Raw genomic sequence first — 25,710 nt, 5'->3', positions numbered from 1 at the left:
ACACCTTTTACTGTCTCGCTGCTTAACAGATGTTCGTCATGCATATTATTGTCCGTTCTGTTTCGCTAAACAGGCCCCAAACGAGTAGGTATTGGTGAAAAATAAATAATATTTACTGTATACTGCACTTTTATTTGTTAAACGAATGCTTGGGTTTGTGGACTGGTTTTGTGTTTCAATTTCTACGTATTGTATAATAATTTTAAAAAATAATAAAGCTTACTACTTCACAGATTTCACGTACCAGTCGTTATTTTGGGAACGTAACCGCCATGGAAATTGAGGACTTACTGTATTGGATTTCTGGAGCAGTAAGAATTAATCATTTACGTGCCCAAAGATAAACAAATAAACCTGTGTACATGGTGTTTGCGAGTATTCCGATTACAAAGGCTAAGCAAGTCATCATTATGCAAATAGATGTAGTTTTCACATTAAACTTTAACATTGTGTAAAGGATGAATTGTTTTTTTTATTTGATATCTCTTACATTCTGAAAGTATTAAAAATAAATATGGAAAAACAAACTACGTATACATCAAATTATTTTTTCTTGAAGGGCAGCACAGCCCCTAAGGCAAAGATATCACAGGTCTATCCATCCACATACAGTGTATGTCGCAGTTGTATCTATCCAATCCAAATCTAAGTCTAAGTCTATGTTGGCCTGGAGAGGAATGGGCGACACACGGCTGTACTTGCCAAAGACAGACGACAGGAGATGGTGCCCCTACAACCCTAGTGGTAAAGGGATCACTTTTGAGCAGGTAACATGTTTATTTTGCCCTTTTCTATTCAAATTGCTCGTATTGAAACTGTTATGCACTCTACCATAAAGCTTATTTCAGCATAATAAGCTTTATGGTAGAGTGCATAACAGTTCTCAAAAGTGATTTATATACGGTGTGCATTACCGTTCGATTACATTCACAACAAATACAAAGACAGAATGGTTTAAATTGTATACATTCCCAACAAATGCAAGTCGAAGTGGTTTTGGTTATATCTTCGCCATCACATTCTCAAATAATGATATAAAAGTGAGATAAAACGAAGTAAAAGTGGTTATAGTAGCGAGGGGATGCAAATCTCGGCAGGGATGCATTACTCGGCACAACACCGAGCTGTAGAAATCATAACCGCTTAAGACACAGTCCCGTGAAGATCAAGATTTCAAGCTATGGCATCGAAGAAGCCAATATGTTATTATTGTAATAGTTTTTCATTTTTATTTTATTATCTTGTTATGAAATGAAAAGAAATGTCAAGAAATAAAAATGGATTAAGACGAGGTCACTATGGTGACGGGGATCCATGTTCACCCCTTGACGTCTCGCGCACAACTGACGTGTGCTCGGCAAATCGCGCTGTATATACGCGGAGAAAGGCGTTTGACCGTCACGCGCGTTACACACGCTAATTCACGTGATAACACCGCGATACAGGCGCAGAACAAACGTGCTATGACCGTGCTCCACCCACGATTACCCGCTAAAATTTCACGTCCTACCCGCGTGTAACCACGCCCTGGCCGCGGCCGTAGCACGTCGTTCCGTGTCTGTACCTCGTGTGTACCACGCGCGCCGCCCGCGTGCAAAGCACTGCTGTATCTCGTCTGTAAGGTGATCTCAAAGCGTCCAACAGCGTCTGCTTCACGGGCAGAAATTTCTGGCCGTGATTCAGCCTCGATACGCCCGTGAAAGGCTGTGTGACCGGGCCCTAAAGTTTTGAGCAGCGCAAAACTTTTTCGCGCGGCCAACTGCGTGTGAATTTCCGACCGCGTGTAAAGCACTGCTGTATCTCGTCTGTATGGCGATCTCAAAGCATCCAACAGCGTCTGCTTCACGGGCAGAAATTTCTGGCCGTGATTCAGCCTCGATACGCCCGTGAAAGGCTGTGTGACCGGGCCCTTAGCCACGTATGAGCACATCTTGTAAACACACAAGACACAGCAATGGAGCTGACTTTTGGAGTGCGGACGAAACAGTCTAACTTGGTGAGTGAAAGAATAGAATCATCTTTTGGAAATTAAGTGCCAAACCTAGAGTAACAGATTAGGACCCTAACAGAGTAAACCTGAAAACAATGAAAAACATAGTGAGACTGACACCCAATCACAATCAATTGAGAAAAAAATAATGAGAGCTGCGCTGCTCAACCCGAAAAGATAATTCAGAGTTTAGTTTGATTTTCCATATTTATTTTGAAGAAGACCGTCAGAAAAGAAGTGATGTCATATTGGAAAACATATTGGTTCAGTCTAGTAAGAGATTATTATTGATACATGTAATTATCACCATCAACAGCCATTTGCTTCTTTTGTCGTGCCTTTGACCCCTCATTAAAATGTCTTATTGCTTTGTAGATTTCTTTAAACATTTGTGGTGACGTTTCAGTTTCACTGTATTTTTCACTATATGTTTCAGTTTTACTCTGATTTGGATTAAAGTGAAGCTTGGACGTTAAACTCTAATTGTCACTTTTTTTTAAAAGGAATTAAAAAGATTAGACTTAAAGGGCCCGGAGAAATCAACTAATACACTTTTTGGCAAGTAAGCCAAAAATTTTGTGTATCATTTGTCTCTGTACTACAAATCCCAGAGTGCTCTGGGCATAAGAATATCATTGATGGGGGAAACTGCGTGTGCGCACAAGAAAATGGAATACTTGAATGCGTATACATGCAGGAGTATCTGAAAATTAAAATTCTAACCCACCCATTTCAATTACTATACTTGAGTTGGACAAATACCTTAGATATAAGATTGTGCAGCTTCACATTGCCTTACATGATCAGAAGACTGGCAACAATCAAAATATTGCTGGTAAGTTAACATACCTCTCCATTCTTATATGTGAAGGCATTACAGTAATTATACAGTGGAAACTATACATTTCGATTCAATATGGTCAGACACATATACTGACAACCCCTTTAAAAATAGGACGGTGCACAAAACAAGATTATTAAAAAAATCATGAAAATATCTGCAATATAGCAGTGAAAGCCACCTTGTTGAATGAAAACTTCTCAGAAGGAAAATCTGATATTGGATCTCATTACATTGTGCAAGCGTGTCGAATGTTTTGGCTGGGGGGCATTGCGAAAGTGCCTTATGTGACTCACTTTACATCCCACTTCCCGCATGGAAGCAACTGTGATGCAAGAGCAGGAAAGCTTCCCAATAGGTGTCACCAGAGCATGTACCTCAGATATTCAAGGTCAATGTTGTCTGAAGAAGTTTTAGTTACGACTTCTTCATCAGCTCCAACTTTTTAATAGTGTACTCGGCAGCCCCATCCTAAATACGTTAAATTAAAATAATAATTTACAGGTACATATAGTACCAGAGGATTAATACATGATGAATGTGACTCAGATCCAAAACATCTACAAATTTATACAAGATCCATGCACAACTGGAACTATTTTGCCCTTGATTATACTTGAATAACTTTTAGAGTACAGGCCACTGCTATCAAAAAACTGTTAATAAAAAATAAAAGTAAACAGAGTAAAGTGTGGTTTGGCTTTGTGAGCTACTGCAATCTATAATTTGCTCTCAGACAAGAACAAGGCCTTTCTCACACTGACTTAGGTTTATAGAAATGTTTTTTTCCATCAGTAGGAAAACAATATGATGAACGATAAACTTGACAGGCTTTGTTCACATCATTGATTTTCGAGAACAAATGTACCATGCAGGCCTCGAGATAGCTTTGGCAACACATGCAAGTCAGGTGAGAAAAGCGGAAGCTTATGGACAATGGCCTCATGCTGCTTGTTGTGGCATTTAAAAGCACCGTCCCAGTATGATAGAAATTGTCTAGCTTTTTGAGAGTGGGATTTATCTAATGCAATCTATCAATCAATCAGTTGGTCAATCAGTCAGTAAATATATGACTGCATCCATCCATCCAATCCCTTATTTGCACCGCGTTATCCTCAGTAGGGTCAAGGAGGTGCTGGAGGAGGCAGGGAACACTCTGAACTGGTTGCAATCCAGTCGCAGGGCACACAGAGACAGACAACTCGCTCGCTCATTCACACCTAGGTGCAATTTGGACTGGGCAATTAATCTGAAGTGCATGTTTTTGGAGTGTGGGAGGAAACCGGAGTGCCCAGAGGAAACCCATGCAAGCATGAGAAGAACATGCAAACTCTGCAGGGAAAGGCTGGTGGCTGGATTTGATCCCATGACCTGAGAACTGCAGCGCAGACGCGTTAACCACTTATCCACTCCTCGTTGCGCCCTTACATAAATACATAATACCCAGGTAAATCCATAATTACATCAATAAGTAAATACATATAGAAGGAAGTAAATAAATACTTAAGTAAGAACATACAGAGTTAGTACACCTTTTTTGTGGCCAAATTCAAGCACTTTTAAGGACTTTCAAACCCAATTTTCGAATTTCTCCAGTACCATTGAGAAACCAATTTGATGTGAATCATGCAATTTGCATAGCGAAAAGAAAATCTTCTATTTACATATCTGATGTTTAATCATACATGTGTATTTATCAAGACATTGAGTAACTCGTATATATTTGTTGAGACAAATCTCTTCCCAAAAAGGTGTTGGGGAAAAATTACAGTAACATGCAGCTTACGTTTATAGTTATGGGCAGTTCTTCCTATTACAATTTATCACTGGGAAACGCTATCTTAATTTTTCACATAGCTCATAGTAAAATGTCCATAAGTGATGAGTAATCCTTGCACTTATACACATGTCATAGTGCCCTGCTCAAGTGCAGGATGCACCTGTCCCGTAGGGGTGATAACACTTGATAAGGCAATGCCGTAACAACTAATGTCAGCTGCTGTTATTAACAAGGGAATAAGACATTCAAAGGGAAGACTTGTTGAAAACTATGGAAAGAATGTTAAGCATTTACAAGCATTTCACCCATAATTCAAGCACTTTTAAATCCTTGAAAACATAACATTAAATTCAAGCATTTTCAAGGTGTTCGAGCAATTGTAATAACCCTGTACATTCATAAACATATACATAAGTAATTAGCTAAGTAAATACATATAAAGGTAAATAAGGAAGGTAGGTAAGTGAGTAAACAAAAACAAACAAACTAACTAACACATAATTCAGGGGTTATAAAACTAGTTCAGGCCCGCCAACATTTTAATCTATCCCGAGAGACGATGCTGAGAGAAGCATAAGAAAAATATGAGCCGCTTCTAGTCAAACAATAACGTCCAGTTTTTATACAAATTTGTTGTATATTTTGTGCTTTTCTTAACCAATTTGATGAAATGGTCGCTAAATATAAAAACAAATACACAGCTAAACACATATTGTGCAGGAAAATGAAAACGAAAAAAAAAACGAATTAGCTTGCGTTATTTATTTTTATCATGTATTGCCAAATTATCAGAAAAAAGCACCCAATATTTTGTGTTTGAAGCCATGTTACCAAATTTTGGTCTATAGTTCAACAAAACTGCTTGATGTTTGGAGTTTAAAACATAATAGCAAAAAAACTATTTTTTTTGTTCGTGCAGAATCACCCACTCTGTGCAAATCGGATCCCATTTTTATTAGATTAGCATAAATAAGAAGTAGTAGTTTTTCAAAATGTTTTTGACTCAACGATTTTCAGAGTGCCCTTCAACTGGTTGGCAACCAGTTCAGGGTGTCCCCTTCCCACTGCCCAAAGATAGCTGGGACGGGCTCCCACACCCCCGCGACCCTACTGAGGATAAGCGTTGCAGATGTTTTCAGAGTGCAGCCCTCTAAGATAAAGTTTTAAAGTTGTATCTGATTGTAATTTCTGTATGTTGTTTGCAAAATTACTTTCAAAATCCCAAATATCCCCAGTCCCCACAGTATTATATATTTAGCTACCAGCGGCTTCAGTAAATACATTTTTGCAGCTCAAACATTTAATTGTGTGAGATAAGGACACTGATGGAGAAAGTGGGTGTGCAGAGTGCAGCTTTCATTTATGTTTGTAAATCCGAGTTTTATACGAGGACTAGAGTAATATTTAAAATCAGTCAAATAAACCAGCGTTGTTATTTAGTATATGGTTTGGGGGATTTATTTTTTCTTTTGACATTTTCTTTAAAAAATAACATGAGTGCTGGACTAGGACGAGTCCTATCAGTTACTGGTTCATTCAAATGTATCCTAAATATATTTAGTGCTTCCTAGTGGTACAAAAAACTTTTATCCTGTACACATATACATATACGCATACATATACACATGTATATACATGGGGGTTTTTAGGGTTATTGTTCTATCTTCGTTATTCATTATCCATTATCCGTTATCGGCCAGTTCATAATACGCTACAAAGCCTAGGAGCCGGGACACTTACTCTCAGCCAAAAGGCCAAGCTAAGGTCCTAGCCCTAAAGCCTTGCTGCGATCATTGCGAATGCACCATTCCCGGAGGTACTGCAATACCGGGCCGATGCGTGGAGTGGACAGAGCAAGCTCTTATTCCATCTCCGGATTGCAAAAATCAAAGAACCAGAAGGTCCAAGGAACTGCAACTTTATAAATAGTATACAAAGCATAGATTAATTCATCCCGATGTTAATTTTAATTTTAAAAAATCATGGGTCGGTCAAGAATTTTGTATTTCTTATTCATCGTGGAATCCCTTCTACAATTGGCGCCATGTTTTTCCTCTGCATCTTGCCGCCAGTCTCTGCCGTGTATCACTGGTCCTTGCTCGTACCTGATAACACAGTTGCATCTAGTGGTCAAATATTACACATTGGCGCTTTAAGTATTCTATATCAATGCGCAGCCGTGATGACTAGAGAAAGTCCTTCACCCCAATTAAAAGGATTTGTTGAGATGCAGAGCTTTTGTTGGCCCTCCCTTTGAAAACAATGACAGGAAAGCTTGGAGGTAGTTCTTACAATACGGGCAGATTGAAACATGCGATAATTCTGCAGAAAAGCACTTGGGCTTTATGCCTGAGGGTGGTGAGTGGCCCCCAGTGCTCAGGAAACCTTTCAATAGAAACTGGCTTTGATATACTTTCCGTTCACAAATGAATTTAAATTGGTGTGTGTTCTTTTACTTTTACTTAAATTGTAGTAGACTTAAAGTATTTTATTCTATCACTTCTCTTTAATAAAGAAAATAATCGCACTGAGTCATATACTTTTTTTACAGGCGAAATAGGAAAAATATTTTGAAGAAACACAACAACAAAGAAATACATGATTGTTGATAACTGCATTATTACTTAAACACGTACATGTATTTACAATAGGTAAGAAAGACCCAGTAGCGTCAATTGATGAGACAAACAAACATAGACACTTACATGAAAAGCAACGCTTCGCTTAAGACGAGGTTCCCCCATTGCAAAAAGTAAGATTTAAAACGTTTGTACTAAACATTTCAAAGCCACTTCACAACAAACTAAATTGTTCACTAAAATTAGACTCGAAGTCGACATGTCCTCAGTCGATGGCCAAACTTTTGACAGAAGAAGGAACTGTGGAACGTTCACTGACCGTATTCAGCGCTCCATCTCGTTAAGACTTTATAAGAACAGCAAGCATGGAAAGTTTAAAAAGGTAATAATACTAAATATATCAATTTAATCTACGATGGAAACAGCGTCATGATTACTAGGTTTTATCTTACATGGGTGTCAAAGCTTTAATATTGTTTGCCTGTAGCGTTAATATAATTTATGTCGTTTTTTTATACTGCCTTAAACGCCTCATCTCCCATGATCCTCCCCCGCTGTTACCATAGTGAACAACCAAGCGCAAGGTAGAAACATCCGGAAGCAGCTTTTAAATGAAGTTAAAGCTACTAAGCCGGTATATTTTATTAACATTGAGTAACAACGACAATAACGATAAGAGTATTAATAATAATAATTATAATTATAATAATAATAATACTCTGTCCCTGTGTGCCCTGCAATTGGCTGGCAACCAGTTCAGGGTGTCACCTGCCCACTGCCCGAAGATAGCTGCGATAGGCTCCAGCACCCCCGTGACCCTACTGAGGATAAGCGGTGCAGATAATGAATGGATAATAATAATAATAATAATAATAGAAACAACAATAAAGATAGAACAATAATAGTGAGGAGTTGATTGGGTATCAGTGGGGTTTTGCGAAGTACAATATTGATTTTTTTTTTTTAAGTCTTGTGTGGGGTTAATAAAGAATACCAGTGGTTGACAATCGGGCTCTGCAAGGACTTCTCTGCTGGTCTAAAAAAATCTGAATTATCTAATGTTAATTATATTATTACATATGAAATACTTCCAAATTGTCTGGCTTCTTTCATGGCCTTCCCCCTCATTGCACTGCTTCCAGGTGTATGCTTTCATATTCAAGCATCTAACCAATACCCTTTCACCCATTACTTGTTGCCAGGGTCAGAAATCTACCCACAGGCCTTCCGAATCAGTTCTGCAGGGCCTGAAGCATAACATTAGTGTTGGACTGATTCAGACAGCACTACAAAATGCCTAGGTCTGTAATTCATGTCCCTGCAGAATACCCATGTAACCCTTAAATGAGAAACTGTTTGATCTAAGTCAGGAAGCAAACACAGGGAGTACAGTGAAATCCTAATAAATCCATGATAGGTAATACACCTACAAACTGTGGTTTAACCCTGTTATACCCTGACTTTCAAAGCAGCCATTGAGAATCTGTATGCGGTTCCCCGCTGACACTTTAACAGCCTGTGACTTGACACACCGCAGATCATAAGCCCTTGGGATCAAACGTTAGATGTGAATGAACTGATTCCGACCTCTGCGCCAACATGCATACGTCCGCCCGTCAGCTTCTCTGACTCTGGAGTAGTTGCCATGGGGATGCATCGGTAAGCCCGAAGCTTAATGTAAAAAAAAAGGCCACTTTAATGTGGGAAGAAATACGGGCCTGCAGGAAAGTGAAGCCACGGATCAAGACGTACAACTGGCCCACTATGGGATGCTCAAGTCTGCCCTCATGTAAACCAGATGACTCCTCTTTGTTCTACAGTCGCTCAGCTTACTGAATCCCCCAAGCTAGCGAGCACAAGACCATTTATTACATGCGTGCAATACCCTTTTCTGACACGCCGCCTTGAATGAATTCCTCCTTTTAGTTATAGCGCAACATGACAGCGGCATGACATATCATGTGACAAGTTTATCTGTGAGTTATACTTTTTGAGTTCAAGAGAGAAGTTTAACATACTCTACAGTCTCCTTCTCCCAGAGATGAATCTGTTCTGGAATGAGTTATCTATCGGCATCTTTTGGGAAGGGGATTTGCAGTCTTTTAAATCACGTGATTTCATTTTCCAGATTTTTATTTGTGTAGGGCTTATCGTCATGATTGTCACAGGTGTTCTGGAGTCTTTACCATTTGACTTGGGGTGTCACGGTGTGGTATGCTGGGAGCATGGACGCAGACATAAAAACTACACTGAGATTCAAAACCGTCCATAGAAAAATTGGCGGCTATCTGCCAATCTGGAGAAGAACGAAGATGCCGGCTTATGTCAAGGTGGAGTTTGGGTTGGCTGGATGACAAAAATTGTTTCAACTTGTATCTGTTATTTGCACTAAACGTAGTCTTGCATTCATTCTCTAATCAGCTATTTGGCCACATTCAGCGCAACAGATGAGGTGAGTTCTACCATCTGGGGGAATTTTCCCCTCCTAAATTCTAAGGAGGTTTGGCCCACCACCACTCTTCTGTAGCGGTAAAATGAACACAGAGCAGCGCAAATGATATGAGCCAGGTACAATGGAGGGCATAAAGGTGCTATCTTCAGTCGCAACAGCTAGGAAAAGAAAAGTAAACGTGTTAAAAGGAATGTTATCATTAATTCCATAGCTCTTCTCAATCAAGTAAGCTCTTAGTGATGGGAATTCTGTGTCTTTTTCGAGAAGCGTCTATTTCAGTTCGGCTCACCAAAAAGAGCCGACTCTTTGAGCTCCCAAAAGCCTTTTTAGATTATTTTAGCTACTTATGTCCATGTAATAAAACATATGATGTAACACTATGCATAAAATTACTTTTGGGGGACAAATTACAGAGTGACTGTGCATCCACAAAATTTATGAAAATATGTATATTCTTGAGGTGTTTGTTATATGTAAATGCACAGGATATTTTGCTATGAGACACAATAATTAAGGAAGTAGGGTAGGATCAAATAAGCATATGCTTCTTCCTATCCCTTTTCGGACATGTTACGTTTATATTGTTTTTGTTTTTTGGCTTGTTATTTTGTTTTATTTGTTTTATTTTCTCGTGTTCCAAATAAAGTTTAATTCATTCATTAATTGGTCCATTAATTGTTTTATTCATCCATTCCTTTATTCATTCATTCGTTCATTTAATCGTCATTAGTGTGTGCCGCTGTTCCATTCATTCAAATTCCTCCCACATAATTGAATGGGCCAGCATTAGATATAAAACTCCTTGGCTGAATAAAGGGCCCACTCCGTCCCTGCTGGAGGAAATTGCTGGCTTGCGATACCGTATGAGACCCAACATCACTCTCACCCTGGCCACTACCTCTTTAGCTTACTGCCCTTTGGTAGGCACTACACATCCCTTAAAACAATGACCAACTGGCTCAGAGACAGTTTCTTCTCAAGTTCTAACACCGCCCCAAACAAGCGCACAAGGCTGTGAAAGCTATATATCTTGTCCGTGTATATAAAAATGGTTATTCGTATTATATTGCTCGACTTCTTATGGAATTTTGTTGCTGCTAAATGTTACTTTTTATTGCACTATTTTTATGATGCACTTAAAACTTAGGCCAGTCTCCAAGCACTACAATGAAAACATGTTTAGGGGAAAGTGTGTAATATTTAGTCAAGAAATTTGTGTTTCTTACACACAGTGTTTTCCATACCCAAGGTCGCTGGAATATTTGATCGCCATGTTGCTGCTTGCAACGGCACTGCTGTTTGTTCTCAATTGACAACAGTGCCATCTATTGGTCAAATAATACAACTTGGGCTTTATTTTTTACCACCAGGGGGCTCTAAATAATAACTAATGTCCCCTTAAGTCAAGTCATGTTTATTTGTATAGCCCTTAATCACAAGGAGTCTCAAAGGGCTGCACAGACCACAGATTATAGCAAACCACTGGCTATTATGACACCATCCCCTGATCTAAAACCTAGATGAGGGCAAGGAACCACTCAAAAACCTTCACATAAGGAAAATCAAGAAACCTTGAGAAGGGAACATATATGTGGACCAGCTTGGTAGCCTAGATGGTAGGGCGCCCGCTCCGAGACTGAGAGACTTACAACATTGGTACTCATTGCCTCCCTGCTTGGCGCTCAGCATTAAGGGTTGGAATTGGGAGGTTTGGTCACCTAATGACTCCCAACTCAGCAGTTGAGTCTAATAACCTGGTTTATACTGGCTGAATAAATAAATACAATACAATACAATGTATTCCAGGATGACCAGGCTGCAATGGATGTTGCATTAACAAATAATACACATATATTGTCAACATGAAATATAGGTCATTCACAAAATATAGAATAGAAGTGTGTTAAAGCCTGGATTTAAACAGTTCCACTGAGGTTGCAGATCAAATCTCAGGGGGAAGAGCATTCCACAACACCGGGGCCCGAGTGGAGAACGCTCTTGAACCTGTGGTTCTCTTATTACGTGTTTATCCTGAGTTGCCATGTCTAATCTTGTTGTAAAAAATGTTCTCTATGTTGTTATCAATTGTAATAAAAACAATTATCATTTTAAATACACAAAAAGTATCCAATGAACATTGTATATCTGGTTTTAAAATTGCAATGTGAAGATGCTGGAGTACTAGTGAAATTTTCACCCATAAAAGCGAGGCAGACGAACAGATTAGTAGGTGGGTGGCACAGTGGAAGATTGGTTAGCACGCCTGCCTCACAGTTCGAAGTTCCTGGGTTCAATTCTAAAGACCCGCCTGCCTGTGTGGAGATTGAAAGTTCTCCCCAGGCACTCTGATTTCCTCCCACATTCCAGAAACATGCATGATGAGTCAAAAGTGTCCCTCGTAATAAGTGTGTGAGGTAATGGTTGTCCGTTTATATATGCCCTGCAATTGGCTGGCAACCAGCTCTGGGTTTGCTCTGCCCATTGCCTGAAGTCAGCTGGGATAGGTTCCAGCACCCCTGCAACCTTTGTCAGAATTGGCTGGAAAATGAAAAAATGTATTCACTGATCCGTATGTTTTAATGTGAGTTCCCACGATGATCCATATCCTTTCCACTGTTATAGGCTACAATAAGTTATGCTAAGGTTGCAAGGGACATCACCTATAAAAATACACAAGAAAAGTAAAACAAACAATACTTAACAATGCACTGCAAAACCAAAGAAAGAAATCTTACCATACACTTTCTTAGTCAAGTTATGCTTTTATTTTTGCCATACATGTTTCCCTTAGAGAAATCTAAAAGAATCCCTAAAATACTCTGATAGCAGATGGTTTTTACAAATGTTAAGCATATTTTTCTACTAACATCAGAAAAAAACTTAAAATGAACAAATACTATTACTGTATGCCATGTCAGACAAGTCTGCTTATTTTAGGCACTACATTTTCATTTTAGTATTAAAATGAAAAATTCAGTGGAATAAGAAAAAATAAATAAAACATTAAAGGGACTGTATGTAATATTTTACCACTGGATGGTCAAGTGCAACCGAAAAAAAAGAATACAAACTACAGCGACTCAAAGTATCCAAAACGTAATACTTAATTTGACTTCCCATTGTTTGGCCAACTTTTTCAAGGTTTTTGGGAACAAGTACTAGCAAGATGGCTGACAAATATGTCAGCTCTTTAGGTAATGGTCATATGTCAAATAAATGCAAATTTGTCAACCTTCACGATATTCACGATAAGGCATGTTTATGTTAAAGTTTGTGTATTTTTGCCTATTATTCTAATTAATATTGTTTTTCTATTCATTAACCAAGAAGAGGCTCTAAATAATACACACTTAAAAAAAACTTTAAATTTGCAAAATAAAAAGTGTAAGTGTGTTAAGATGTTCCTTTAGTCATTCATTTATCATTCGTTAATTCATTTATTCATTTTTCATTTATCCATTCATTCATTTTTTTGCAGTGCGTATACTTCATGATTTAAAACGAGTTTGGTGCAGTGTGGTAGTGGTAAGCGTATACGCCTGACAATTTGGTCACATTGTGATGTGTTGTTCATGAAAGAACCTGCTCTTTGATTAATATCTTGGAAGTGAACGACATAAACCGTCTCCCCACCAATCAAGATCCTGTTCCCTTTGAGTCAGATTTTTTCTCTTGTGATTGGTCAATATACATGTTTTTTAGAGATTTCAATTTTGCTGACTAAAATTTATTGATAAAAAAATTGTTGAAATTGTTTTGTCTGTTATCTTTTTTTGGTTGGTTGGTTGGATCCTTTAACCACTCGGGTCTTCGGGGTACCATGTTCTTTGGTGTGTCTTAGGCAGATACAGGCCATCCCTTTGTGAATATCCTAATTAATGTTTTGTGTGTTATTTAGGGATAATGTGTTTTATATGACACTTGTAAAGTAAATTCTTGTATTTTGTAATTTATTTGCACTGTGGCTGATGATTCTGATGAAAAATTGAGAAGGTTGGTCATGGAGTTTGGAAGAGTGTGTGATAGGCATAAGTTATGTGTGAATGTTGGGAAGAGTAAGGTAATGAGGTGTTCACGGAATGGAGTGGGCATGGCGTTGGAAATAAGGTTGCATGGACAGGTGCTGGAAGAAGTTGAAAGCTTTAGGTACATGGGTTGTGATGTGGCTGCAGTTGGTGGAATGGAGTGCGGGGTATTGCACAGAGTGAATCAAGGAAGCAAGGTTTTGGGTGAACTGAGGAGAGTGATGAGCAACAAGAGTATGAGTATACCAGTAGATGTTAAGAGGGGACTGTATGAGAGTGTGATTGTGCTGACTGTGTTGTCCTGGTGCAGAGACTTGGAGCCTGAACGCAGATTTGAGAAGGAAATCAAATGTATTTGAGATGAAGTGTTTGAGGAGTATGTTAGGAGTGACAAGATTGGATAGATTAAGAAATGAAATTGTGAGAGACAGAACTGGAGTAGTAGAGGAACTGAGCAAGCGTGTGGATAAGAGAGTATTCGGTTGGTTTGGACAGATGGAGAGAATGGATGAGGAGCGAATATTGAAGAGGATCTACAGAACAAAGGTAAATGGAAGGAGACCAAGAAGAAGGCCGCGATTGACGTGGATGGATAGTGTTATGAGTGCTTTGGAGGTAAGATGTCTAAATGGAGTGGAACCTAGAGCTCTTGTTGGTGAATGAGGAATGAGTGGAGAGGTATTGTGAAAGGATAATGGGATGTTTGGACGTGTTCTAAAGGATGGGCAGGGCACCTGTATGATGCGGCAGGGGTAAACCAGTGAAAGCTGTCGGGCCCTGCTGTTGAACAGAAGAGTGTGTTGTGTCATCCTTACCCAAATGACATGGCCGCTTTCTTGTGTCACGTTTCATCTGGAGGGACGAAAGCATGACCGACTTGTGTGCCGAGGTGCTTATCTTGTTTGGGTGTTTGGGTATTTGCGTTGGTTATGGTCAATTTTTTGTGTGTTTTTTGGTACTTTTTCCTTCTTTCTTTTCTTTGTTTTTGTGTATGTGTTTGTATTGCGGTCAGTCACCTCTCTCGAGGGATACGACCAGGGTAGATAGATTTGCACTGAAAGGTAATTTTTTGAATTAATACATTTTTTCATTGTGTGTTTTTCAGAGATTCCGAGTTACTTGACAATAAAGTTGCTCAGTATAAGAAAAGTCAAAGTTTAAAAGAGTTGAACATTCACTGTAAAGTAAAAATAAACCCTATTATAATTTAGGTAGAATAATATATTTTAGACTGCACGACCACCCCCTAGCTGCCATTTGCTTCCAGCTGCACATAGGCTTTGATGTCGCCAACTTGTAATCTCATTGGCCAAATCAACAGATTCATGGTCGCTTGTTATGCCTCAGGAGGGCCTGCAGACCTTCTAGTAAAGACCTCCGGGCAACAGTAATGGCTAAAACGTGACTGGTTAAATGCTTAAATATAAGAACACACATCTGGAAGCAGTGCAACCAGGGAAGTGCAATGAAAATAAGCTGACAGATAATTTGGAATCATTTATTAAGTATTCGTGAACAAGCTATAATTTACATCACATGATTCAGATATTTTTGGGGCCAGCGGAGAAAGCCTTGCAGGCCCTGACGACCCCTACTGAGTTTGGGCTTATCAGAGATCAAACCCTAGCACTGAACTACCACCGTGAAGGAAGGTGTGCATGCTGTCGAAAGCTTCCTTTCACATTCCAAAAATGGTCACCTTACTCAAAGTCATCCACAAGCATGAACGACTGCTTGTCTACATCTGCTCTGCAATTGGCCAACTACTAATCCAGGACACCTTGCCCGGAATTAAGTGGAACATGCTCCAAACAAAATTGTTGTTGAGGACATCCATCAGTTGTGTTTTCTGCACTATTAATCATTGTATTCTGATTGCATAAGCGCTCCGACCCTGTCTCCCTCTCCTTGACGATTATAAGATGGTCCAGATATCTGGTTTTCATTACTAGCCTATTTATAATGTCAAGGTTCCATTGCACAAAATAAACATTGTTACCATGAGGACTGGCTGTGCAGAACAAACAGTCTTAAATTGTACGCGCATTACAGCCACAGTAGATTTAGCTCTAATGAAAAGAGGCGCTTGTGGCCATCACTCTGGGTCGTAAATCAAGGTGTGTTTTTTCCATGATTTTTGTCTGAGGTAAAAAAATAAAAGGAAAAACATTATCTTGATATGGTCATCCAATAAGCTTGAGTCGTCTGAGGAACTGCACATTTACATACATCGCACCCTTTTGTGTGTCTGTAAATAAACAAAGAACTAATCAAAGGGTTAAACATTTTGGCGTTGGGAATGATTGTGACATGAGATGACTGTTTTGGGTTGCATCCATCGAAATGGTTGTAAAATGTGTCAACGTGTTCCCACACGGTCACACCCCTTTTTGAGAAAACCTCGCACACATGGTTTGAATCCCTCGTCTGCTTAGGTAAATTACGCTGATTTTATTGTAAAAAAGCAGCAATGTTGCAATGTTTTTACTGGGAATATTCCCATTATTTTTGTGGTTGATCAATTTTTATGATCTTGATGTTCATTTACAAGTACAGATATGGTTAGTACTTATAAAGATATTGTGTAATAGTACTCTAATATTGTAAACAATTTAACCGCAATAGTTATTTATTATTAGTTAATCTCCTGGATTTAGTGCTGCTGACAATTACTGCGGAATGTGTCACGTATGCTTTACATAAATGCGTATGTTTCTGTATTTGGGAACTGGGCAGACCTTATGATGTCATGTTTGGCTTTCCTGGAGGCTAAGTACATTTTCTTTGGCATGCTCTAGCACACCTGACAGTTTGGAGACGGAAAGTCGGGTAGGCTTTGGACTAGCTAAACGCAGGTGTAAATTGTGGCATAGATGTAATATATTGAGGCACAGATAGAATATGTAATCTGCTGATTTTAGTTCTGTTGTGGGGATTGTCAAGTAAAGTCATGTTTATTTGTATAGCCCTTGATCACAGTAAGTCTCAAAGGGCTGTAAACAATAGAAAAAGAAAAAAGGAAAGAACAAAAGAAGAAAAATAAAGCTATAATTACAGAAGAGAAAACAGAAAAACGAAGGGAGAGCAAGTAAGAGAGGGAGAAAGGAAAGCAAAAGAAAAAAGCAAGAAAAAAATAGTTTTGTCCTTTAATTCATGTCCAAAACATGGTAAACATTGAGATTTTGTGACCATTTATCCACTAGCAATGTCGGACCCAAGTGGAAACTAATTGTTTTTTTCTTAAAGGGACAGTGTTCATTATTTGACCATTATATGTCGCTGTAAAAAACACATGGAAGAATCAGAACTCCAGAGACACAAAGTGACCAAACTGCACCATTTTACTTCTCATTTATTGCCCAGCCTTTTTGAGGATTTTGGGTACCCATTACAGCAAAATGGCGGACAATTATGTCAACTCCCTGTGTGTAAGGATCACGTTATGTAAAATAAATGCTAATTTCTTGACTTGCACTTTTGTATGATAGCGATGATATGCTTATTGTTGAAATGATTATTTATTTTTTGAATGAACTTTTTTTTACCTCTTGACAGCGTTAAATAACAGACACTGTCCCTTTAAAGGCGTCTTTTGATTTCCCATGTCGACTATTTCTGCTTATGCAATGTGCTTTGCTTTGCTGAACTTAAATGGAATGAGTGGTGTTACTTTCTTTGACAAGAAAGTAGGTCAGTTGTGTTCACTCCCACAACGGTGTCGCTTTGATCTTTGATTGATTTATATGGCCACTCTGCTGATGAAAATTTGTTTTTTTTAAATTTCACATTTTCTTGTAGAGATAAGAGTGTTTTTCATTCCTTTTCTGCTGCTGTACAAATTCATTTTAATTAAAAAAAAAAGAATGTGCAATTTACCATTTAATCACACAGACGGTTATCATCACATCCCAGAAAATCATTTGCAGCTCTCTGACCAGTCTCAGCCAATAACAATATTAAGGACCCCTCTCACCCCAACCACCACCACTTTGATTTGCTGCCCTTTGGTAGGGGCTACATGTCCTTTAAAACAAGGACTAACAGGCTCAGAGATGATTTCTTCCCTAGGACCATCAGCGCACTGGATTGTAAAAATTATATATGTTGCATCAAAAAAAATCTATGCCACAAAAAAATATTGTTTATTGATTTGTTTTGGAATTATGTTGTCGCAAAACATGATCACACTAATTTTCATTGCACTGTTGTTCTAATGCGATTTATCCTGAGATTTTTTTCATTTTCTTTTTCAGTCTTTTTTATATGTTTGAGTATTCTAATTCTAATACAGTATTATTGTTAAAAGTCATGTATCTTTGTTTTACTCCTGCTTTTAACAGCATTGTCTCTCTCAATTACATGCAGGTGGATATCTATTTTGTTTTTATTCTAGTATTGCCAACTTGGATGCTCTTATACAAAAGCAATATGTTGTCCAATGTAGCCTTCATTGCATAGTCCTTCCCCCGAAGAGCCCAGTTTGTTTTCCTTAGAGGATTTTCCATCACTTGTGGAATTTCTAATCACTCAGTTCTTTTTCAAATTTCTTGTTATAAACCAAACACGACTAAAGACAGTTCTGTCAGGGTCACAAAGAAGTCACAAAGTTTTCTACTGACCTGGTAAGATGTGCTTTCCGCTCCGTAGTGCCTCATCAGCTCCGGGTCCAGGCTCCTGGTCTGCCTCAGTCCACGTTTGGAGCCGGTCCTGGGGCTGAGGGAGCAGGAAAAAACGCTGCTCAGGAGTCCCTGAGCGGACATGTTGGTCTAGAAGGATCACCAAGCTAACGCCGGCATGCGAGACATGGGCCTCATCTCCCGGCTGCGAGTCCCAACGAAGCCAAAAGAAACGATCTACGACTCATCACCCTGCATGGGATTGTGAAAGAGCCCCCCTTCTCTGCACTTGCACACACACACACCCGCGGAGACTGACTCAGGACCTGAGGCGGAACTTTTCCTCCCCTCAAAGATCTGCAGATAAACAAAGATCATCCATCATTTCATCCCACTTATTTCCCCTGACAAAGGGCAATGACAAATTGTATTAGCTGGCACCAGCACCTACACAAATATTTCAAAAGTTCCCTTTCCCTTGGATGTGTCTTGACCAACAACTCCAACTACAGTAGTGCTGTCCAATGCCTCTCAAAGTATTAATACAAAAATGCAATTCAAACCTAATAATGATACTTTGTCAATACAAAATACATAAATCATTTATAACATAACATGCGAGAGCTGACATGATAGTCCGGCTTTTTGCTGCTACAGGTGCCCCGCAAAATCAAAAACCCTTGTGAAAGGCCGTGCAAAAAATGGAAAGAAAATTGTGTATTTAAGTCACTTTGAGTCTCCATTGTGTGACCCATTTTCTACAGGACTTTCTGTCTCCACTCCAAATTTTACTCAATCTGGAATCACAGTATTTCATTTAAGTAGTTTACCTCATCATAAGTTCGCAGTTTGAATTTCTCCTAATTAGGTCTCGGCTTGCCTGGAGTGTTATTAGACACTCAGCATGTCAAGAATGTTGGACCGACTTCCACTGGTATACATTCCCATTCCTCTTTTTGCTAAATTCCCCCTCCCCTGCACTCCCCCGCGGTGAGTTAGCAGGGCAATCCGGATCCCTGGCATGCGGTGCCCAGGGAACGCCGTCTTCCTGTGGGAGCCCGTTGGGAAAGGGCCCATATGATAAGGTGACATGTGAACCGGCAGTGTAGGGCCATGATAAGGGCCCATCAGATTAGGGTCATACAAACAGACAGGGGAAGTGGCGATAAGGGCTCGGCCCTGCGTTTGATCCTCTTGTTTGTCGGCGGCCATGTGGATGACTGGCACTGGATTCTAACTGCACTTCCTACTGTGTCACTTATTGACAGTCATGGGCATGTTAATGAAAAAAGTATTTAGGTACCGTGACAAGTTACTTGATAACACCCAAAAGTACTACGTAGCTCAGAAAGTAACAATCTAGTTATAAATTACCTTACATAATCATATCTAAGCGACCCCCTTAAAACTGCTTAAAAATTATCACATTGTAGAGAAAATTGCATTGAATTATTTAATTTGGTTGTTCTCATCCAGACGACAGGGACGAAGAGAACCCCTGGTTCTCCAAGCCTCGTGGCTTTGGGGTAGCCAGGCCCCAAGCCTGGTGACATCGGTCGGCCATCTTAGTCCCAGCTCAAGCGAACTCCCTTCTCTTTGAGAGGGAAGTTTCTTTGCAGTTGGAGCGCAGGAGAAGATATCTGTTCGTGCTTCTCCGATTAAAGTGATTATGTCACGGTCACCAGATGTAGGTTCTGTGATTGGCGAATTCTCGTTGATGCTTTTCACAATAATGTTCTCCAATTGGTTGATTATGATTATTATAATAATTATAATGGTAGGCAAAATTTCATGTGGCAACTGTTTCTTTTTGATAAACAACAGGTTCTTGTTGGTGGATCTCTTGACCACAAGTGTCATAGGGGCAACATTTCCTGTTGAGTGTCTTGGGCAAGAGCAGCCTGGTGGCGCCCATTCCTCCAGCCCAACATATGTTTCCACACGGTTTTGAATCCGGGACGTTTCGCGAGTTAAGCGAATGTGCTTAACCAATGCACAACAGAAACACATGTTTAGGTAACTGTGTTTAAAATGTAATAAAAGTCTCAAATGGATGTAATTCCATTAGTAAGAGTTCTGCATCAATACAGGTATGTGGTGTTTATTTGGAATTTAAGTTGAAGAGTCGAATAATACTACCTCCGGGTTTCTTGTGTAATTTCCGGTTCCACCAGCTCAACATAAACAGACTAAGTCAATGGCTGACAGAACTATTTCATGTCCAATGCATAATCATCCATGTTGAAGGATTAACAAGGCAATGCAGTAAGTTTCCAAAAGTGTTGATATGATGTGATGTACAAACAACTATATCTTGTAATAGCCCAGACAAAAAAAAAATTGTATGCACTTTTTTTTGCAAACTTATTGGCACATGACCTAAATACATTGTATCGTACTATTGCAGTTTTCATCATCCAGAGAAGGGAATTAAAGCTCAGTAACACGTCCTCTTTGGTGGGTTAGCTCGGTGATACTACACACTTTATGTTTTTTTTTAATCTTGAGTGTGTGCAACAAGACACTTTGTCGAGACACTCCATATATATTTTCTTATAGGCTTCAAACCGCTCAAATATTTTCTCCTCCATTGCTGAGTACTTTCCAAAATTCTGAACACATTTACTTTAAATTCTGTGCTCATGTTCCGTCTGGTTTGTTGTTCCTGAATAAGCCCTGTCCGTTCCTGCAAGCCGCCTACCATTTGCTTCTGGTGGCGCGCAACCAAACTTGTGCATTTAGGCTGACCCCGTGATTTCAGTATTTTATAGTGGTGCTTGATACTTGAAACTTTGGTATCAAACCGATCCAAGTAAATACAGGATAGTGTGTTTGTAAATGATGTTGTTTGATAAATGAATAAGTGAACCAATTCCCCCAAGAGCTAGTTTATAATTACCATAAACAGAGTATAAAGATCCTAAGCACCAAAAATATTCAGTTTTTTATTATACATTATGGTTGGTTGTCTGCCATCATTCGGAGCCTGAACTGGTCCATCGTGGTGAAGAGGGAGCTGAGCCGAAAGGCAAAGCTCTCGATCTACCGGTCTATTTACGTTCCTACCCTCACCTGCAGTCATGAACTGTGGGTTATGACCGAAAGAACACGATCCCGGATACAAGTGGCTAAAATGTAGAGACACTGCTCCTCCGCATTGAGAGGAGCCATTTGAGGTGGCTCGGGCATCTGATTAGGATGCCTCCTGGATGTGTTCCTCGGGAGGTGTTTCAGGCATTTCCCCCTGGCAGGAGGCCCCGGGGAGACCCGGGACACGCTGGAGAGACTCTGTCTCTAGGCTGGCCTGGGAACGCCTGGGGATCCCGTCGGATGAGCTGAAGAAAGTGGCTGGGGATAGGGACGTCTGGGCCTCCCGGTTTAAGGCTGCTACCCCCGCGACCCAACCCCAGATAAGCGAAAGACAATGGATGGATGGATGGATCGGTTGGTTGTAAGACCTCTTTAGAACTAGGGAGGTTGGGGCACCATTTCCTGTGGCGTGTCTTGGACAAAAACAGCATAGTGGCGCCCATATATCACATTATAACAAATTCCTTTTTTTTTTTTCAGTTTCACGCCCGACACTGCCTCTTAGGAGGGATACACATGACGTTGACTGCTGATATTTATTAGGAATGTAAAGAAAAGAGCTGAAAAACCTAATGAGATTTTATGCTTTCAATACAAAATGGATTGTGGCGTCCTGAAGGGCAATGTTGGATTTTTGGCAGAAGCCCTTTGGATTCTTCCGCACGGGTTTATTTTTATCTATGTAGGAGGTTGTCCCTTTTTTTAAACTTGGCAACAACAAATGCCAACGATTATTCACTGGAAGTTAAATGAAAACAATGTGGCACTTTTTATACTAAGCCATATTAAGGTTGTTTTTTCTAGATGATTGTTTGACATTCTGTTGAAATTCTGTTCTTTTTCTATGAGTCATGAGTGGTTCCTTTTAAAAATGACTTCGAGGGGGATAGACACTAGATGGTGCTAATACGCTATCCTGAAAGTCAGGACGTGAATTTCCTATTAGTGAACCAAAGATCAGATCCAAAAAATAAATAGAGGATCACAAACACTAATTTTTCAATTCATTTGACAAGTTTACTTTATAATAATAATCCCCACGGAGTTGAAATCTCTACAGTTCTGTTAGCATCTTGACTCTAACACAGTCTTGTTTGGCTATTCTTGGTTTTTTTCTTCCTTTGGTGTTTAAAACAAATATATCTTCCGGCTCCAGTTTCTCTTTTTCAAGACTAAAAAGCTTTTTGGAAATATTCCTAGTGACCATGGCTAAGGAGGTAATAAAAATTTAATGTTTTGGTAATTTATTTCTGTAATTTGGGGTTTTATTCTATTTCAACCTGTTTTCTGTTTTTAAAACAAGCAACAATGCAACTGACATTTCTTTTTCACATTTTTCGTAAAGTAAGAAAATTAAATGATTGAACTAAAAGGAAATCAGCAAGATGTTTTGTTTTGTTTGATTTGTTACATTATTTTGGTTATTACAGTATATTTATTTTCCTATACTACATCATCAGTAGACAATTTGTATATGAGTAGAAAAAAAAATGTAATCAGCTTCCACCTACACACATGGGTTACTTACATGTAATGTTATGGGAAAATGCAAAATATTAAACAATTGCAGGTTTTTTGCAAAGATAAAATTTTCTGCGTCCTACAAGACAAGGTCTCAAAGAACACGAGTGTGCCCTGGCACACTGGTCGAAAAGCACTGATCTAGCTCATTTTTAACAGCTTAAAGCTCAGTATATTACCACAATTCTTTTGAAAACCTATTTTTGGTTGACATCTATATCTTCAAAATGGGAAAAAACGAAATATTTATATGTTTCAGTAGATATGAGTGAATGATTTCACAAAAATGCAGTCTTGGTCCACTACATACAGTAATTGCTACGTAAACACATATACCAGTAGATACATTTTTTTCTCTTACCTTTTTTTATGTGATTTCTCTGTATTATAAGATGATCTCCAGTTGTTAATTTTAGCGCCTCAAGGCCTTTTACAGGAAATGAATAAGCAATACACAATTATTTAAAAGCGTAACTCATTTCCCCTGGATACGTTCTGAGAATCCAACACTTGAAGCAACTCATGTTGTTTGTATAATACAATGTCTCAGTATATATTGCGCAAAATCCTGTTTACGCAAGATGTAATTCTATAAATATATCTCATCTCATCAGCCGTACCGCTTATCCTCATTAGGGTCGCGGGGGGGCTGGAGCCCATCCCAGCCATCTCCGGGCAGTGGGCAGAGGACACCCTGAACTGGTTGCCAGCCAATTGCAGGGCACACAGGGACAGACAACTCATTCACACCTAGGGACAATTTGGACCGGCCAATTCACCTGAAATGCATGTTTTTGGAACGTGGGAGGAAACCGGAGTGCCCGGAGGAAACTCACGCAAGCACTGGGAGAACATACAAACTCCGCACAGGAAGTCTGGAGCTGGATTTGAACCCACGACAGGTTCCCATGACATGAACTGCGCCGCCCTTATATATATATATATATATATATATATATATAATACTAATGAAAACAACAACAAAATTATAAGAAGGTTTTATTGTCTGAAAAACACGATGGCAAACAATAAATGATTTACTTAAGGTGGGGTGTAACGTTTGAGGTGTTCCTAAAGGAGCTGTGTGCCAGCTTTTTCATGATGTGCATACAAATATATGCATTTCTTAGACGAGTTTGAATGCACTCTTTTTTAGGATTTGGGTTGACATTTGGATTGTACCTAAAGAAGGCCTTTTCTCACTTTCACCAATTTAATGTAACACTAACAAATAGAAAAAAGCCTACAAGAAACAGCATTACCTCCCCCTAGATCACTCGCCCCCATCTCCCATTCAACCTACCCAATGTGTTCCACTCGGAACGACTTCGCTAAAATTAAGATTAAAGCAGAAAGGAGCGGAAGAAAATAAAGCACACAGCTCTTTTACACCTACTTAATAGAGAAAATACTCCACGTCCAACTATTTTAAGGACACCTCATTTGATGCACCCCATCTTTAAGAGTCTGTAAATTATGGTTTCATCACCCATAACTCAACCCAAAGCTAAAAGAAAAGTAAAGAAAAAAATGAAATGTGAGTAAAATGCATAAATGTGATAAATCAATGTATTAGATATTTGTGGTCGACCAGATACATTTTTTTAGGAGCCTTTTTAGATCCCATGGGCTTTATGTTCTAGATTTTAGATTGCATGCAGTGTTATGTTTTAGCCACTAGTATGTGCTCAATCGCCAAATTAAGCACAGCCTTGAGGCGGGCAGCCATGCGTGGCATCAAAGTGCAGTGAATCATCACTAACAACACGCTTCACGGATGCAAAATGACCTCACGAAGGCACTAGGGAGGAAATGTAAGCAAACGATTGTCTGGAACGCTGCGTCCATCTCGTTTAGCATCCATTTTTGACCTTTTCAAGAAGATCTCACTGTCACTGAGGCCGCATTTCCAGCAGATGGAACCGTTTGGTATTCTGATAGAAGAATACTGTCCTTGTACATATCCACAATTCCCCCCTGGCACATTTGCTAACACATCATACATCCAGTAATGATGCTGCTGAGTAATACATGGACGGATGCAAGCTGTTTGCCAGACAAACAGTTGATCAAACTACTCTAACAGCAGCACCGCACCATCTCGCGTTTCGACTCAAACAAGAGCGGCCGCAGAATATTGATTTCTCATTTTTCTCCATATCCCCTTGCTGTTGATAGAATTTACTCCAGGCTATCGATGTTTAAAGGAGGCCTCTACCTCGAGGGAGAGGCCCTTGGCATGTCATGCAGATACAGAGAGTGGGTCATCTTGTTGTGCATCAACTACAGTTGCTAATATCTGCTTATGTGAGAAGACATGGATGCTGATGGAGACACAAAAATTCAGCAAAGCTAAAATTTGGTCTTTTAGATATTAAATCGCTTGCTCCTAAAGCTTTACTTGTTGATAATATTATTCGTGATTACAAATTTAACTTGATTGGTCTATGTGAAACTTGGTTGAGACTGGATGAGTTTTTACCGTTAAATGAGGCTTCTCCTCAAGACACGTAGTCTTGTAGCACGCAGCCATGTAGCACGCTTTTTGAAGAAGGGTAACGGTGTCGCGCTAATTTCTAAAAAAACACTCAAATTTACTCCTCGTACCTCTAATAATTATAAGGCGTTCGAGACTCTTATTATGCGGTCCCCTCTATTGTCAATTTATGTAGTAAATATATATCGCGCACCAGGGCCATACGCAGCTTTCTTAGATGAATTCTCTGAACTTTTGTCTGACCTAGTAACCTATGCAGACAAAATAATAATTATGGGGGACTTTAACATTCATATGAACTCCCCACTCAGTTTACTTA

The 25,710-nt window shown here is 39.3% G+C and overlaps 1 protein-coding gene and 1 pseudogene across 1 annotated transcript in view; both read right to left on the bottom strand.

The window, feature by feature from the left end:
* arhgap6 (Rho GTPase activating protein 6) overlaps positions 1–18,571 on the bottom strand; it is a 54,384-nt gene extending 35,813 nt beyond the window's left edge. Inside the window, 1 exon segment of the mRNA XM_088352473.1 lies at positions 18,287–18,571. Within this exon segment, the coding sequence (XP_088208599.1) occupies positions 18,287–18,427 (141 nt within the window). The 5' untranslated portion in view covers positions 18,428–18,571.
* On the bottom strand, positions 6,406–6,556 carry LOC148353175 (U2 spliceosomal RNA; annotated as a pseudogene).
* Positions 18,572–25,710: the final 7,139 nt, after the last annotated feature.

This window comes from Urocampus carinirostris, chromosome 14, assembly GCF_059441175.1.
Source record: "Urocampus carinirostris isolate Australia breed hairy pipefish chromosome 14, RoL_Ucar_1.0, whole genome shotgun sequence".
NCBI classification, from domain to species: Eukaryota; Metazoa; Chordata; class Actinopteri; order Syngnathiformes; family Syngnathidae; genus Urocampus; species Urocampus carinirostris.
Note: the sequence above shows the minus strand (reverse complement) of the source record. Positions and strands in the feature narration are given on the sequence as shown.